The 17,233-nt window shown below is 48.8% G+C and overlaps 1 protein-coding gene across 23 annotated transcripts in view; it reads right to left on the reverse strand.

The window, feature by feature from the left end:
* KALRN (kalirin RhoGEF kinase) overlaps positions 1–17,233 on the reverse strand; it is a 661,253-nt gene that overhangs the window by 49,866 nt on the left and 594,154 nt on the right. For all 23 annotated transcript variants that reach the window (XM_041763076.1, XM_041763066.1, XM_041763054.1 and 20 more), the window contains 10 exons: positions 14,146–14,276; positions 9,888–9,954; positions 8,773–8,876; positions 8,516–8,585; positions 8,136–8,222; positions 7,365–7,457; positions 6,565–6,615; positions 5,627–5,704; positions 2,119–2,304; positions 1,576–1,747 (listed from right to left, as the gene is read on the reverse strand). In XM_041763076.1, the coding sequence (XP_041619010.1) occupies positions 1,576–1,747; positions 2,119–2,304; positions 5,627–5,704; positions 6,565–6,615; positions 7,365–7,457; positions 8,136–8,222; positions 8,516–8,585; positions 8,773–8,876; positions 9,888–9,954; positions 14,146–14,276 (1,039 nt within the window). The remainder of the gene's footprint in view (positions 1–1,575; positions 1,748–2,118; positions 2,305–5,626; positions 5,705–6,564; positions 6,616–7,364; positions 7,458–8,135; positions 8,223–8,515; positions 8,586–8,772; positions 8,877–9,887; positions 9,955–14,145; positions 14,277–17,233) is intronic.

Consider the following 17,233-nt stretch of genomic DNA (forward strand, 5'->3'; position numbering starts at 1 on the left):
GAAATGTTATGATTTGCTCACGGTCCTCAAGTGGTATGTCACGTTTAACCTTTCCCCATAGCATTCAGGTCCACGCTGGACAACCAACCAGTGCTGCCTGTACCGTTCAAAAGAGTCCAGATTCTACTACTGGCAAGGGTGACACATCTGACAGTGGATCTGTGTCGGTGCTTTGGTGTGTGTGCATATACAGGCATACATGCTGCTCAGTGTGTGTGTGTGTATGTGTACATATGAGTATATATGCTTGCTGAGTCTGTAGGTGTGTGTGTATGTGTACATACAGGCACATGTGCTTGCTGAGTCTATGTGTGCATGCATGTATGTGTACACGTGGGCATGCGTGCTTGCTCAGTCCACGTGTGCATGTCTGTGTATGTGTACATACAGGCATATGTGCTTGCTGAATCTCCATGTGCATGCGTGTGTGTGCACATATGGGCATGTGTGCTTGCTGAGTCTGTGTGTGCCTATCTGTATGTGTACATACAGGCACATGTGCTTGCTAAATCTCTGTGTGCGCGCATATATATGGGCATATGTGCTTGCTCAGTCCGTGTGTGTGTGTGTGTGTGTATGTGTACATACAGGCATATGTGCATGCATGTGTGTGCATACATACGGGCATGTGTGCTTGCTCAGTCCGTGTATGCATGTGTACATACAGGCATATATGCTTGCTGAGTCTGTGTGTGCATGCATGTGTGCGTGCATATGGGCATGCATGCTTGCTCAGTCTGTGTGTGTGTGTGTGTGTGTGTGTGCATACCCATACGTGCTTGCTAAGTCTCTGGGCTAACTTCATTTCTGGCTACATTTTGCCTTCAGCTTCCAGTTCTGTTTCTGCACAGAGACTTCTGAGTGCATCAACTTGAGAGATGAGCACTGGTTTAAAACCGTACACTTCCTGTCACATGGTAAGCTCAATGTGGAGACAACGCCAGCGGTGAAAAGAAAAAAAGAAATGCAAACAAGGTAGCAGCGCCCTATCACTTGGGCTTCCACTGCCAGGTAGGGGACTCCTGCAGGGTCCGTAGACAGCTACACTCTCTGCATAATCATGAGTTCTGGGCAGTTCACGGTATTACTGAAACTGAGAGCTTAGGAATCAGTCACCTCTCCTTCGAAAGGCTCAGGATGGCTGGCAAGGGGACTTATGTAGGCTCTCCCACTGATCTGTCAAACTCCCAGTTATCACCTGTGAAAACACTAGCCATTAGCCACCAAATGCGAAAACACAGGACCCTGATACTCAGCCCCTAGGACAAGGGGGATACGCCCTATTCAGATTTCTGCTGCAACTACTATTAGCTGTCAGTCTTGGCCGCAGGCATATATGCTGTGTCTCGGCTCTTCTTTTGGAAAGATGGGGCTTCCTTATCATGTTCCATCTGCTCCACTGACCTATCCAGGTTCAGAAAAATCCTAAACAAAGTGTTTCTGAAAACTACAAACCTATCATCTGTATAAAATGTCATCTGGGCTCATGAAGTCACTGTAAGCCCAGACCCAAGGGAGCTCAGAGGTGTGGGGTCCCCTGAAAATGGCCCTATTAGAAGCCAGGCCTGTACCTACCATTTAAGAAGTCTCGCTGTGTTTCTAAGACTTGATTGATGTCCTGCACCCAGGCCTGCTGAATGTCTGCGTTGGCAGCTTGCAGAATGACCCTCTCAGAAGTCTCCCTGTTCATGAGTGCAAACTTGCAGGGGTCATTGTCCACGTTCTCCTCCAGGACCAAGTAATTCATCTGGAAGAAACCAAGTTGATTCTTTTCATTTTTAAGTGGTTTAAAAAAAAAAACAACAACAACATGGTACAGTTCCTCAAAGTATTTACTTCAGGAGTCATTTCCAAAATTTTGTCCTGGATCCAACAGCTAACCACGCTGGTTTCTGACTTTGAGTGAATGGCCTGATCCTGGAGAACAAGCAGGACCTGCAGGACCTGCACTCAGCCTGTCTCTTTCTCTCAAAATACTTGAGCTTCGCACCCACAGCTTCTTTGGCCGAAAGACCATCAAGGTTCTGAATCTGTACTCGCTCCAGATCTCTGTCTTAGGGAAGCAGCTCCCAGGATTGGCTCTTCCCTGTCCCTTGTCATCCCTGGCGGGAGCCTTACCTTGATGCTCCTTTTGAACATGTAGCCCGGGGTGAGGGATCCCTTCCTTAGCAGTTCACTGAAGATGACAATTTGCTCAAAGAGGAACACGCGCCTCTCCTTGGTCCGGGACTGCATGCCTGCGTCCAGCTCAATCACATAGAACGTGTCCTGTTGCAGCAGCTTCCCCTGGGCGGTCAGGGTGCCCTGATGGAAGCAAGTGCAAGGAAGTGGGGTGAAGGAGGTGAAAAACCGGGAGGGGGCCACAGCTCTCTGTGTCTACAAACCTGCCCCCGTAAGAACACAGACAACAGACCTGACACTAAAAGCCTCAGGGCTCTAGTTAGAGACTGAATTAGGATCCATCTCACTCAGGTAGGGCAGACACAGAGCCCTGGGGAGAGGGGGAGAAGGGAAAGAAGGCTATGAAACCACTAAGAAGCAGCCCTAAGAAAATGCCAGAAGGGAGGAAGGTAAAATGATTAGCTAAAAAGATGTTCAAATATTATCCTGCTCTTCTTATTTTTTATTAAAAGGAGAACAGAAAGTGGGTGACACCTGTAGCCTTTCTGTCCTCAGAGCTCTGAGAGATGTTGTCTGCTTGGCTCCCTCGTGGCATGGGCCAAGGACCTGGGGTACTCTTATGGCCATGGACCTAGAACCAACCTGCGGCCAAGGGAAGTGATGTTGGCAGGATGACAAGTCATCTAATGAGTTGGGCCCCTGTCATTTTCTTCTATGATTTCAGGATGGAGTCAATTAGTTTAATTCTGAAGTCTTCGTCTCCTGCTATCGATCAACAGGTACAGTTAGAGTAGCATATACAGGTGCTCATGTTTTACAAGATATTTTTCGGGGTCCTGTGATCCTTCTTAAAATGCTTTGAGCTAGCAGGCCACTTGCCAGCTCACAGAGGGGGAAGTCTATGTGGTTTGCTGGTTTCTAGCCTGATTTTCAGACACATCTTCACATCTTCAAAGGAAATTAGGTCCAACCCAGCAGGTCTTCACAGAAGCCATTGGAGAGCTTTGCTTTCTCTACTGTTTGCAGCAAGAACATGCTGACAGCTGATATCTGATAGCAGCCAGAGGGCCTCCTCTGAACCATACTCTCTCAGGTGATGACTTCTGCTGTTTAGTAAAAATGTGGGTCATTCTCTGCACATGATGCCTTATTCCAAACAGTACCTAGCACACGGGTCATTTTTCTTTCCCATTCCTGAGAAACACCTGCTCTCTGCTTGGATCACGGCTCCTTACTGTCAAGGTCAGCAGCCAAACAGGCTTATCTCTACCCTGGTCCAAAGTTAATATTAAGCTAGTGACCAGCTAGCCAGGAAAGCTCTAAAAGCTCTATTACTGTTACATAAGAGCCTGACCCATGAATTACAGCCCTGCTGATGCCAAAGGGAAAGCTAGAGAGAATTTAAGAGAGAGAATCTACGGGAGGAGGTGAGCTTCTCCCAGGCCCAAAGCCCAGGATTTTAGAAGGGACAGAGGGATGTTCATGGTCCTTTTTAATTAGCTGAAGGAACTCAAAGCAGATTCTCTGAGACTTGATGGAAAAAGGAGATGGTGGTGCTTGACTGAAAAGAGAAGATAATTTTACAGTCTGCGTGTGGCCTTCTGTGCACTCACATGTGCACGCACAACACAATTCCTGTGGAGTCTAATGCTGATGTTGAATTCCTGTCAGTGCTCAGTGCCCCCAAAGACCCAGAGAAAGTCAAGCCAGACTCCTCCTCAGAAACAGGGGCACATCAAAGCATAAGGCAATAGGGATTACATGGTTTGTTCAGAATAGCCTCGGAATAGACCTGGCATCGTCCCAAGGGAGAAAGTGTAAAAACTTGATCCAGTGTGCCTAGAGAAAACCCATATAAGGACTCAGGGTATCTTTCTGCTGCAAACCCCTGCTTGCTCTAATGCCTCAGGTGGAGAACTGGGAATCTATGAAAAATAAACAGCAAAGAAAACCCTCCACATAGTTCCTGGTCACAGGAACAAAGCAATGGCAGACAGGGATACCAGGAAGGGCTGGAAAGGTGGGGAGGACAAGACAATTGGGATCAAGAACATAATGAATCTAATTCAGTAACTCAAACCTGAATGTAGCATCTCCTAACTTTACTTATAGACCAGTCTGCCTTATTTCTATCCTATCCTATTCTATTCTAATTTAGCCAGGGGAAAAAAGCTATTATTTTCCTTATTATATCAACTTCCTTCATTTCCCCTTGTTATATCAACTTCCAAGAACCCCTTTTCTCTAGAAAGGAATAATAAAATCTTAGGTTGTAGAATTACCAGGAAGCAGGATTAGAAGATCCACATCTTTCTCTAAGGGGTTCAACAATCATTAAATGCCAGTCAATAATTGTGTCAGTTCCAATTTTAAATTAATATTCAAAACAGATATTAGATATAGTTAGCATATGAGGTTTGGATATAAACTAAAGGCAGCCAATTATCAAGTTTAAAGTAGGAAAGTCAACTTTTTCTTCAAAGATTCACTGTTATGGGTTGAATTGCCCCCGCCTCCCCATTCATATGTTGAAGTCCAAGCCACCAGTATCTCAGAATGTGACCATATTGGGAGATAGGATCTTTTCAGGGGGAATCAAGTTACAGGGAGGTTATTACGGTGAGATCTACTAGAACAGGACTGGTGTCCTTATAAAAAGGGGAAATTTGCATACAGAAAAATGTACAGAGGGAAGACAATGTGAAGACACAGGAAGAATGTCGTGTGAACATGAAGACGGCCATCTACAGGCCAAGGAGACAGGCCTGCACAGATCTGTCCCTCACAGCCCTCAGGAGAAACCATCACTGCCTATACCTTGATCTCAGACTCCTAGACTCCAGAAAAGTGAGATTTTAAATTCTGTTGTTTAAGCCACCCAGTCTGTGGGAATTTGTTATGGTAGCCCTAGCAAACTAATTATTCACTGAAGCCAAAATTCTGGGGACATCTAGCTGTTTCTCCTAAGATTGATTCTCTTCTTCAAAGAACAGAAATGTGTACATGATGTTTTAAAGCTTTAAATGTTCATTTAACTAACGAGCCAGCCGTTATGTAGACCTATTTACTAGAACCACTGTCTCTCTCTCTCCAAAAAAAAAAAAAAAAAAAAAGTTCCATTTTCCCTCTCTTGCTACTTCCATCCCATAGTCCCACTCTCCCTCATAGTCCTGCATAGTCCTTGAATTTCTCAAGCAAGAAAGCAAAGGAGAGAGGTCACCAGCAGGTCTACAGTTACAAGGAATTTGGGGTCTTTCTAACCCCCTCTAACTGTGACTCCAGCTTGGTGGACTGCTCTGTAGCTTCCTCTGACTGCCCTATCACTGGATATCCTAAATAGATCAATCTTCTGGGCCCATGAGCCAGAGGGGCCTGGCGTGAAGGCACAGATGGTGAGTAGAGGCGGCGGAGGAGGCGGGCACGGGGCTTCAAAGGGAAGCGGCCTCAGAGCCCGGGCTCCTGCTGTCCAGAAGAGAGAAGGCTCAGAGCATTCTTAAGGGCTCACCTCAAAGCCCTGCAGGCGTCCCAGATTCATCATGTCATTGCAGCGTTTTGGAACAAGGCACATTAACTCCACTGCTTTCTGTGGGAAAGAACAATAGCAGCTCAGGACGGGGATGAGCACTCAGGCAGGAAGCTTAGGGCAATTCCGTGCGGGAAGACAGGGACCTCCCGGGGGCTCCCTGATTCCAGGCAAGGACACTGGTCCCTGCAGTCCACTCCTAGAGCAGTGCGGGCTTTTCTGTTCTAGTTGGGGTGTTGGTCAACAGTGCAGGGCTCCATGTGAATCAGGGACCCCACGTGGCGGAGAACGCTACCCAGCCAGCCTTTTCCTCCTTCCCACTTTTATTTAGTGATTCTCTTTCCTTCTCATATTTTCTTTCTTCCCTCTGTTGCTTCTCGGCTGCCTAAGCAACAGCCCAGCCTGGCTTGTGAAACACTAGAGGTTTTAACCTAAAATGACCTACCAGAATGGTCTGTAACCTCTCTGGCTTAAAGTAATCCCCATGGTGACATTGTTTCAAAGGACTTCACTTAGGGAGTAATCCTCGGGGGTAGGGGAGGGAGTGAAAACAGGATATGTTATGTGTTGAACTCGGATAGTACCTGGACTCATGGATGAAACTGCACACGGGAACCCTGAATCTGAAGGATGTCAGAGGACTCAAATATCCCCCTTTCCCACCATAAGTCCCTGGAGCCACGTGGAGAACATGAGAGGAGCGAAACTCTGGTGTTTCCCAGGACAGAATTCTCAGGTTTGAGAAAAACACTCAGTGTGTTCATTACTACTGGCTGTTCCCCATCCTGTGGAGCTGCTCTCTGCAAGGGGCTCTGAGAGGACTCCGCCCAGACCCCCGGCCCTCCAGAGCCAGTTCTTCCCCCTTAGATAGGACACCCAACACCATCGCCAAGGACGGCCAGCGCTGCGAGAAGACTCACCTCGATATCCGAACACTCCAAGCCAGCCTTCTCACTGTATCTCAGGAAGTCCTAGCAAGTGGGAGAAGCGGGGAAGGGTGCGGGAGGGTGACATCGGTTAGGCCAACAGAGCGCCATAAAAAACCCAGCATCGTAAAACCTTCAATGACACCCAGACAACTTTCCTCCCCAACAGACATGGCAGTGTGTCACAGAAGCGGAGGTAGGACGTTATGAGTCACATCGGAAACAACAACAGGGAGAAAACCCCCAGATACTCAAAAGAGGAAAAGCTATGGGGAAAGGGAGGGAGAGGGGGGAGAGGGGGAAGTTATGTCCAGAAAGCCTGGGAGAAAGGAGAGCTCAGTCTCTCTTCCATGTACCTCACATTCTGTAAGACAAACCAAATCAAACCGCTTCAAAAAGTAAAATATGATCAGATTTTAGGTATTCCTCATCTAAGCTTTCCAGGGCCTTGCCTTTGCTTTTCTTTCTCCTTGTGGTCGCTCTGATTTTATGTTCTTCCTATTTTTTATCTTTTAAAGATCCCAAGTGAGTGATGGTGACAAAGGAAGAAAGCGACTTGAAAGTGAACTAACCGTCAACCTTGAAGACAGGAATGACATGCGTGCAATTTGTTTGGAGGCAGAGCTGACCCAAGTAGAGGACAGAAGATAAGAGCCCACAAGGCGGCACCCCCCTCCCCGGCCTAGTTCATGGGGAAAGTGTGGTGGGGACAGAGCCTCACGCTGACCTGCTCGCCAACTCAGAGCCCAGGAAGAGCCTTCTCCGGCCCTGCCTCAGGCTCGCTGCTCTCTTACCTTGAGGAGCAACTGATATTTTGTGATTCTCTGAATGGGCTTGATGAGGAAGTCGCTAAGGGTCAGCCTTTGATTTATCTCCTGTTTCACCTCCTGGAACACAAGGGAGCGACGTTAGAGGAAAAAGGAGCCAAAGAACTGGAGTCCTGGGCATTAGGGTTCAAGGTGAGAAGGACACGCCTTCCCGTTTGCCATAAAGTTCTAGAATCCTCAAACAACGTGAGGGGCAGAGCTGCCCACACAGCCGCTCGTGTGTTTCAGACAACACACAGCACACCTCGCGGCCACCTTCTGCAACGCACGTACCTCCCGCCTGTGTCCTCGCCCCACCCCTGGGGACGAGGTGGAAGGGGAAGGGGTGTCTGTGGTCTCTGGTGCTCCAGGGCCGCGTCAGAGGGGCCTCTCCCAGGGCCCGGGCCCAACGGGCTGGGCCCTCAACACAGATCTGCCCACGGTCGGCCCAGGGCTCTTCCCGGGGGCGGCCTGGCCTGTCCTCGAGCAAAGCGAGCACCTTCCTGGAAGGAGCCTGAGAGAAGCCCTGGGGAGGGGAGTGGAGACCTGCAGGTGCCTCGGAGCAGTCTCGGGGGACAGAGCCCTGGAGAGTGGGTCACGGTCCTTGTGCCAACGGGCCTCCGCCAGCGGGCCACCTGGCCGCCGGGGCCTCCGAGCCGGGCCCTGGCCCCGCCAAGGCAGCCCGGGCCTGAAGGTCCCGGAGCCGTGGGGGCACCTGCCCACCCTTCCTCCCCGACCCTGGCCCGGCCCAGCGCTTACGTCGAAGTAGGCGTCGTACTCGGCCACGATGTACTCGGAGCGCGGCTTGTTCTGGCAGTACCACACGTAGACGTGCAGCTTGCGCTCCTGCCGAGGCAGAGGGCAGGTGCTCAGGCTGGCGGGGGGGAAGGTAGGTGGGGGGAGAGGGGGACGGGGGGGGGGAGCGCGAGCGCCCAGCCGGGACGGCAGACAGACAGACGGAGAAGCAGGCTCCGCGCCGAGTGGGCAGCCCGACGTGGGGCTCGACCCCAGGGCCCTGGGATCAGCGCCTGAGCGGGGGGAGGGGGGCAGCCGCTCCACCACGAGCCGCCCAGGCCCGGGGAGGACAAAGGCCGGTCCAGGAGCCCGGTGGCGGGGCCCGGAGCTGCGGGCGCACTCACGTGTTTAATGAAGAGCTGGGCCAGTCTGTCCTGCTCCTGGATACATTTTTCCAGTTCAGCCAGGAAAAAGCTAAAAGGAGGAAGAGGGTGTAAGGGGGTGTAAGGGGGGGAAGCCACATCCTTCAGAACTGCAGTATTGCTCAGCGAGAAGATCAGTGACGTCAGCCTCTCCCCCGACCTGACCTGACCCGACCCCGAAGGTCAGGTGCAGGGGAGGACGGAGGGTCCCGGGTTTCTCCGGACCGCGGAGCACTTACTCCTTGTGCCAGTCGTAAATCTGGTGGATATTTCCAAACACGATTTTATCCTTCCCTCGCATGTCCTCGGGGACACCCTTTTCTTCTATTCTCTTCATGAAGCCCTACAGAGCAGAGGCAGCGGTCAGTGGGGTATCTTCACAAGAAAGCTATCCTGCCCGCCCCATAGGGCAGCCCCATGGGCAGGCCCACCCCGCAGGGGGCCGAGGGCCAGCTCCTCCGTGCTTTCTCAGGGCTCCTCAGAGCTCGGCCAGGACTTTACCCCATGCGGGGCGACACACGCAGCTCTGATGAAGTTCTAGGTCTCTTTCTTGGTCTCCCCAGCCCCCTAAAGAGAGTCTTTTTCATCCAACCATCTAAATGCCCCTAAGGTAAACCCTCAAGGAGAGGGAGCATGTTTTGTTTTGTTTTAAGATTTTATTTATTTATTCATGAGAGACACAGAGTGAGAGAGAGGCAGAGACACAGGCAGAGGGAGAAGCAGGCTCCATGCAGGGAGCCCGACGTGGGACTCGATCCTGGGACTGGAATCATCCCCTGGGCTGAAGGCAGATGCTTAAGCTGAGCCATCCAGGCGTCCCAAGAGCACGATTTTATTTACTACCAAGTTGACTCTTAACTGTGGATTTGTCAGTCTTGTCTTATGGGTGGATTTTTCTTTGTCTATCCTCTTGGTAGCCATAACCCCCTCCTCAATCTCAGAGGACTCTACGCCCCAAGGTCTCGTTGGGGGTGCCCTGCTTGTAGTCACGGTGGCTGGTAGCTCCGAAGACTACATGTCCGTATGATTAAATGCCAAAGAAGAGCTCTTGAGACAGTAACTTGGTCACCTGAAGCAAGGTGAAAGGAGTCCGCTCTAACCGAGAGGCTCCCCCAAATGCTGCAGCTTTGAGACCCCATCTCCCTCTGAATCTCTCATGATATTTCAAGGAGAAAAGAAAAGAAGAAACCCAATATATTTCATTCGATCTACTGTAATTTTTAGTTTCATTTCTGCAAATACCCAGAGAGAGCAAAATACATGTAACCCTCAAGTTAAAAACACCTTGGCTCAGGTAGGGTCCAACCTGCCCCTGGCTGGGTGACCGCAGACCCACCTTGCGCCACATACTCACCTCCACCACAATCCCCAGATCCTTGACGTAGTCTTTTTCTGTCTGCACCAGCTCATTCAGGACAAACCTGGGCAGGAGAATAAGAAGAAAGAAAGAATAAGAAGAAAAAAGCAGGAAGGCGCTTTCTGGGGCTCTCTCTATGAGAGGGCCCCACGCCTAGAGGCGGATTCCCAGATGGCACACAGCAGCCGGCGGTGGGTGTGGGGTGGGGGGTGACCACGATGCTCACCATTCAGTCTTTTCCTTTCTGTTCTTTTTTTTTTTTTAATTTTTATTTATTTATTTATGATAGTCACAGAGAGAGAGAGAGAGGCAGAGACACAGGCAGAGGGAGAAGCAGGCTCCATGCACCGGGAACCCGACATGGGATTCGATCCCGGGTCTCCAGGATCGTGCCCTGGGCCAAAGGCAGGCTCCAAACCGCTGCGCCACCCAGGGATCCCCCTTTTCCTTTCTGTTCTTAATGATTCTTCCTCCCTCATCTATAACTGAACAGCCGTATTGATACGAGGCAGGAGGAGTCACAGGCACTTTGACAAAAGTGACTTATGAAAGCTTTGAGGCCAAGGGCTCACCATGAGACTTCTCTTCCTTCATTTCAACTCCATTCTGTGCTTATCAAGAGGAGGAGGACATTTGCTTGATAACCAACCTTTGAGGCTTTAGAGACACCAACATCAAGTGAGGCCTCTGAGATACAGAAGCTGCCGTTATTCAGACAGGTGGCCCTGGTACCTGGCCTGCAACCCCCCCAGTCAGGGACAGGAGGTCTGACTGCAGGCACCACATAATCACAACCTTCAATGCAGCAGCCTCCCTTCTCCCCAGCAGACCTGGGGTTTAACCACTACAAGGACCCTTGCTTTCTTGGTTTCTTTCTTGTTCATGATTTCCTCCTCTCAGAGTATTTGCTCTGTGCCAGTGCTTCATCTGGGGTTTCTCATGCTTCTGTCATGTGGGTAGTGTAAGCCCTGCTTTATAGAGAGGAGAATACTGAGCCCACGTTGCCCAGGATGACAAAGCCCCCGGCAGAGTTGGGATCTGAACCTATTCCACCACAGCCCAAAGACTCTGCTCTTTCACTGTTGCCCGCCACCTGGCAAGCTACTCAGACCAGCTCCCTGGAGTCCCTGAGACTCCACACCTAAGCACTTCTCTTTCTTTCTGTCCAAAGAGTAAAGATCTGGACAGAAAACACTCAGGGCGGCGCACCGGGGCAGGCTGGGTGCTGTGCGCCTTTCCTGGAGTCTGACTCGGACTAGCTAAGTGTGAAGACAGTTTTGCCTGGAGCCACCCAAATGCGTTTTGGGCCCAAGTGGCAGAAGGGGTACAGCGCTGGGATGCCCAAAGGGGACCCCAGCATAAGCATTGTGACTGTTCTGAACCCAGGAAGCAATTCATCTGAAATTCCTGATCTACATAGCGCAGAGAACCAACAGGTCCCCGGGTCTGGGCCTCAGGGTGATGGGGAGAAAGAAAAGGAACACGCACTTCTTTATCGGCATGGCCAGTGCTTCCAACCAGTTTCCTCCCTCTAATATGCACAATCCACAATCATGTGTTATAGGCCACAGGAAGGAACTGGCAAGGCCAAATAAAAGCATTTAAATATATCTTTAGCATGGCCCATGCTACTGCTTAGAAGAAAGTGGTAAAACCCCACAGGAAAGTGGGAGTGGGAATTTGGGGCTGGGAGGGCCCTCTGGAGATGAAGTCCAGCTCTCTGTCTCCAGGCGATATTTTTATCCTATGCTATCTGCTGACAGAGTGAGGGCTGTCTTGGGCTTTCCAGCCCTTGGGGAAGGGGAGTGATTAGACTAGGTGCTGCTGGTGGGCCTGGCACCACGCCCCTTGGAGCCCCAATGAAATACTTGGGGAGATAATGACACATTAATAGACATTTTGAAAAGGTCCATAAAAGATTTAAGTTACATGCAGCACAAGACAGTACATGATTAATTGCCAAATAAACTGAACTGATAATAAAGCATTAAAAAAAATGTTTAGGTCTTCATTGGTCAAAGTTATTTACAATGTAAATGTTATTCTTTGGTCCAACTAAATTTCTTCCAACTACAGGTCAGACCTATTTCTAATTTCTGTGTTAACACAATGGTGGGGAATGGCTGGGATCTTGTACAGAAAATCCTTCAGAAGTTTTGCACTGGCTGTTCCCTCAGCCAAGAGCACTTTCCCTCCATGACTAATGGCTAATTCCCTACCCCCTTCTAGTCTTTGTGCAAATGTCAGAACCATTGAAAACTGCAAATGGCCTCAACCATACTCCAAATCTCCCTTATTATTTTTTCTTTTTCCATCTTCTAACATGTTAAATAATTTATTTTTATTTTGTTTATTATATAATTTCTCCCTTTATATAGTGTACACTTGCCATGAGAACAAGGACTTTTGTTGTTATTGTCTTACAGAAACATCCCATACTTTGGTGCATGACAGGTGTCCAACACCTATTGTTCAATGAATGAGTGGCTAAACTTGAAGACAATCAAGTCCATTCTCAGCTTTTTTCCCTTCCTGGACAAATAACTATTTGTTTTCATCTTTTCTCCACGGAGCTCCCATTTAACCCTTTGATGCTTGGACCGAGTCTCCATTCTCTGTGTCTTGCCCTCCCCGCCCCCGCCCCCCCCAACCACCACTCCCACTCCCTGGCCTCTAGCCTCACACAGAGTCCACAATCAGACGTGTACACATCCTCTCTTTCATCACGGCCATAAGTTACAGCAAGGGTGATGAGACATTGTAATCGCTGGATTTTCAGGATAGCTCAGGACGTGGAGAGCTGTGAGTCAGGCAAGAGAGTAATAAGAGGGAGAAGAAATGGGTAAAAAGAGTAAAAGAGACCACAAAGTTTTGCCTGTTGAAGCAAAATCAGACAATATCCCATCTGGAAGCAGGACAATGGCTTACATGACTGCTTATGGGCCCGTTCAACCAAAGTGACAAGAGTAGTGACCGGCTTTGCCAAGGACCACCTGCTACCACGAAAGTCTCCTCTGTGATCTGAGTTTTGCTTTGGCTTGGCAGAGGACTGGAACATCGGCTCCAACTCTGCATTTATGTAAAAACAACCCTGAGAAGCTAAAGAGAACCAGCTTTGTACAAGTTCTAGAAAATGTCCTTGTAGGGATGGTATTTTTCCACCTCTATTCCATTTTTGGGGTTCCTCCGAGTACCCATAAAGTTGGAGGGTAAATTTGGAGCTGAAGAAACACTTGCCCAGCTCCACCATGAGGTGACAGCCCTGCTCTGAGGCCAGGCCCTGGCTATGACGTTTCTACTTTTGTTTCCTAGGAAAGAAAGTCATTAATGGTCACTTTGCCTGCTTCTAGGCAACAGAAGGACCTGGCCTCACTCAGTTTTGCTAATCCTCATGTCTGTGACCAGGCTAAAGGAATGAGTCTGAGGGAGAAGGACGGACTAATTAGCAAAGGGACCAGTTCTCTGGGCTTTACGATCTCTCACACACCAGGCCACGTCCAAGACTCATCAAGCTCTGCTCCCAACATGGAGTCAAATTCAAGATAAGAAAAGTAAAGTTTTGGAGGAATTGTGGTTTTGCCTTGCTGGTATCTGATATCTTCTTAATCATCTCAAATGACAGAAGACAGACTCGACATCAGAGTGGATAACTCAACCCTTGCATAAAATACGGGCTTTCGTGACATGGGCTGCAATGTGAATTGTATTTATCCCCAACTATATTTAAAAAAGTGAAGAGGTTCTCTTGGAGCAAAACCCATACATGGGTACTAAATGAAACCGTTAGAGGAACAGAGCTAGGCCCTGGCCAGCTGGCACAACAGATGCTTTTCCTATCTAGGACTTCTCTACGTTTGAGAAATGGATCCTCAGGTGAAACTCTACCAGACTTTCTGCCGCGGATTCTCTAATATGGGACCATAGGAATAGTCCCATAGTTCCCTGCATTTTGTTGTTTTCCTTTTATCAGCATGCTTTAAGTTTCTCACAGCCCTTGGTGATACGCACACTTTATCTGTAACAGCTGCTGTCTCCCTGACGATGCTTCAGCCTAAAATTCTTAAAGTCAGTGCCACTGCAGTGCCTTGTTTATCCCAATGTTACCCTGTACAGATGTAGGTCACCTTTACTTAGAACGAATGGTATCAGTGGAAATACAGTGAGTGGAACCCCTCTGCCCAAACTTCCTCCGACCTTAGCCCACTGTCCAGCACACACATGCGCACCAGGGTAGAATCTGGGGAAAGTCACTTACATCCGGCCTCTCAGGGCTTTGGCTTTCTGTTCTTCTTCCAAGTTTCTAGGAGGTGTGGGTGGGGTCATCCCCTCATTCAGGCAGCCTACAGGGTCTTTCAAGCTTCCCCGGTATGAACCTCCTTCTAGAGTCTGAAAAGAGAAGAAAAATAGCCTCAGGGAAGTGTATATTGAAAAATCATCTGGAGGCCCTTGTGTCCCCTCCGATCTAGCAGCAGCCAGCTTGGTAGACCAGTTGCCAAGGCTGTTCTCACTGAACATCAGTGAAGTGCCAGGAGGCCGGGTATTCCTCTCTCCCTGCAACAGACTGTCCAGAGCCGCCGCCTTCTCCGGCGATCAGGATGAACTTGGCGTCGTGTGCTGCCAATTTCCCAACATAATGAAAAACATCAAAGTGACTTATCTCTGGGTAAGGGCTGCAGAGGCTAAGCTAATCATTGCAATTCTACACTAATGAAGCAGAAAAGAAAATCAGTCGTGGGGCCATCAAATCCCAACTGATAAGGGGAGGGTAGTGACAGGAGAGCTAGTTGGGTAAACTCACGTTTGTTAAATTGGCTACAATTTTTTCCCCAAAAGGCTGATGACACGTAGACAGGAAGAGATCAGCAGATTCAGCCTTTCCCAAAAATATCTTTGCTAAGGTTATTTACCAAGGGTTTTCTTTCATTCATGAATCCCCTTAATTTCTTTTAAGTAAGGTGCTGCAGGATTAAGAAACAAGGTAAAAGTAAAGATACAAGACTCTAGAAAGAGTTAAAGGCAAAGGATTCTAACCCCAGATCTGTTAGTCACTGGATGATCTTAAGTGAGACAACTGCAATTATTCCCTGCGTGCTTCAGGGTTTTGTTTTGTTTTCAGTTTTCAAATGAGATCTCTCCTTCCTACAGATTTCTAAGGAACAGACAGAGACAGTAAATGTATAATCCGTTGGCAAATTAAAAATATTCTGCCATGATGAGCTCCCCCCTGCCTCAGAGCTTTTAACAAGAAGGATACTCGAAAATGAGGCCAATCTTAGCATTTTTACAGGTGTCCACAAAGTAAGATCACACAGTGATACTTAGCATTTCATTATGGAACTTGGCAGAAGCGATGTGGATAAACAGTAAGCCTGGAGATCAAGGTCAAGGTGAGCAATTCTAAGACAAACATGGGAGTCTAATCCAAACTACCCACACAAGAGGCCTCTTTACAACAGCCTCTGCAGCTCAAAGGAAAGGCTTCACTTTGGAAGTCTTTGAAAACATCAGCCCTAAGGGTAAAAGTCATAAAGATCAAAAAGTCTCCAAGAAGGCGGGAGAAACAAAAGGCTTCATTCAGCATGGTGTTAACCTGCACTGGGAGTATCTGTCTAAATTCTCATAGCTGCTATAGTTCAAGACGGGACGAATAAAAGCAGGAAACGTCCAGGGGAATGAAACAAAAAGCAAATGAGGTGCCCGATGGGTCATTCATTACATGAGAACAGCTGGTAGATATTAAGACTTAAAGCAGATGGGCACCTGGGTGTCTTGGTTAAGTGTTCGATTCTTGATTTTTGGCTTGGGTCATGATCTCGGGGTCCTGCGATCACGTCCCACATTGGGCTCCATGCTCAATGGGGTAGTCTGCTTGAGAGTCTCTCTCTCTCTCTCTCTGCCCCTCCCCCCTTTCTCTTTTTCGCTCTAAAATAAATGAATATATCTTTAAAAAAAAAACAACTCAAGTAAAGCTGAAAAATTTAAAGCTGAGAAGAGAGGTCAACTTCCTTGCCCCACACCAACCCCCCAAATCAACAACATGTACTGAGGGCTGAGCACGACTTGTTACCAACACCAGAAACTAGAATTAAGAAGATAGTGTCTTCAAGTTTGACAGAATTTCTTTTAACTTGACATGAAGTCAGGACAAGTAATCCACCGTGGAAGTTGTTATCCTGAGAAGCAGCATAGGCTAAAAATACAGAAAGGTCAAGGAGAGTTTAGCTAAATTTATAGATTCAGGATCTGTAACCAGTTATTAAGGAAATGAGAGTGTCTGGTGCTGGGGTCTGACAAGCCAGTGGACAGGCAGGCTTTTCAAGACATGTGACCCGTTCCCTGGTGCCATCGCCAGAGACAGGCTCCCAGGCAGATGGACCCGGCTGGTGATTGATCTGATTACAGGCCTTTTACTTCCCCTCCTCCTTGTCCCATTGTCCCATTACAGCCTTTGTTCTGCAGCCTGTTGGCTGGCAGGATGCTTACTGGAAGGCCAGGGCAAACAGGCTTACACCTCTGCCTACAAGGCTCTCCTGTGGAACATCCAGCTTGGCACGGTCCATCTTCAACCTTGTAGAATGAAGGGTATCTGAGGAGTCTGAAGTGTCACACAAGGAAATATGCTCCATATTCTCCTGCCTGGCCTATTCTATGAGCAAAGAAGCCCAAATTATGTCTGGGGAAAGAGTCTCTGTGAGGGGGTGAGCAGGGCAGAGGCAGTGAGAGGAAGAAGAGAGAAAGAAAGGGTCTGGCTAAGCTGGGTAGTCTGGGTAATCTGCTTCATGATGGTGTTGGCTTTCAATGCTTATAACTCAAATGCAATAAATCCCCTCTGAGGACCTGGCTACCAGAGCTGGAGTGGGGATCCTGGGGCCCAGCCACCGGCAACCGGAGGTGACCTGCCACTGTCTGTGCTGCTCCTGGTGGGAAGCAGGCAGCATGGCTGGTTGATGAGCCATGGGCTGTGGAGCCACAGGGAGGACTCCTGCCTTGCTCGGGGCTCAGGCCACATCCGGTAGTCATGTAGAGAGATGTCAGACTGCACATCTGAGGAAGGAGATGTTGCAACAGTCCAGACAGGAGAGCATTTTGAGCACTGACTCTAGACTGAGCTGGTCTCAGCAGCCAAAGGAGAAGGTACACAAGGAGAGGGCAGCTATAGTTGCTCTAGTTGGTCCAAGGCCAGGGAACAGAAATGCAAATAGGATCCAAAGCGGTAGATTAAGTATAGAGGAAGGTTGCCCCCACATTAAAAATGAGCACATTTCCTGCCTGCTGGACTGTGGATCATACACTCCTGAACTGCTCTTCCTCGGGACTCCTATAGGCGCCCTTTACACACCCCC

The sequence above is a fragment of the Vulpes lagopus genome, chromosome 1, assembly GCF_018345385.1.
Source record: "Vulpes lagopus strain Blue_001 chromosome 1, ASM1834538v1, whole genome shotgun sequence".
NCBI classification, from domain to species: Eukaryota; Metazoa; Chordata; class Mammalia; order Carnivora; family Canidae; genus Vulpes; species Vulpes lagopus.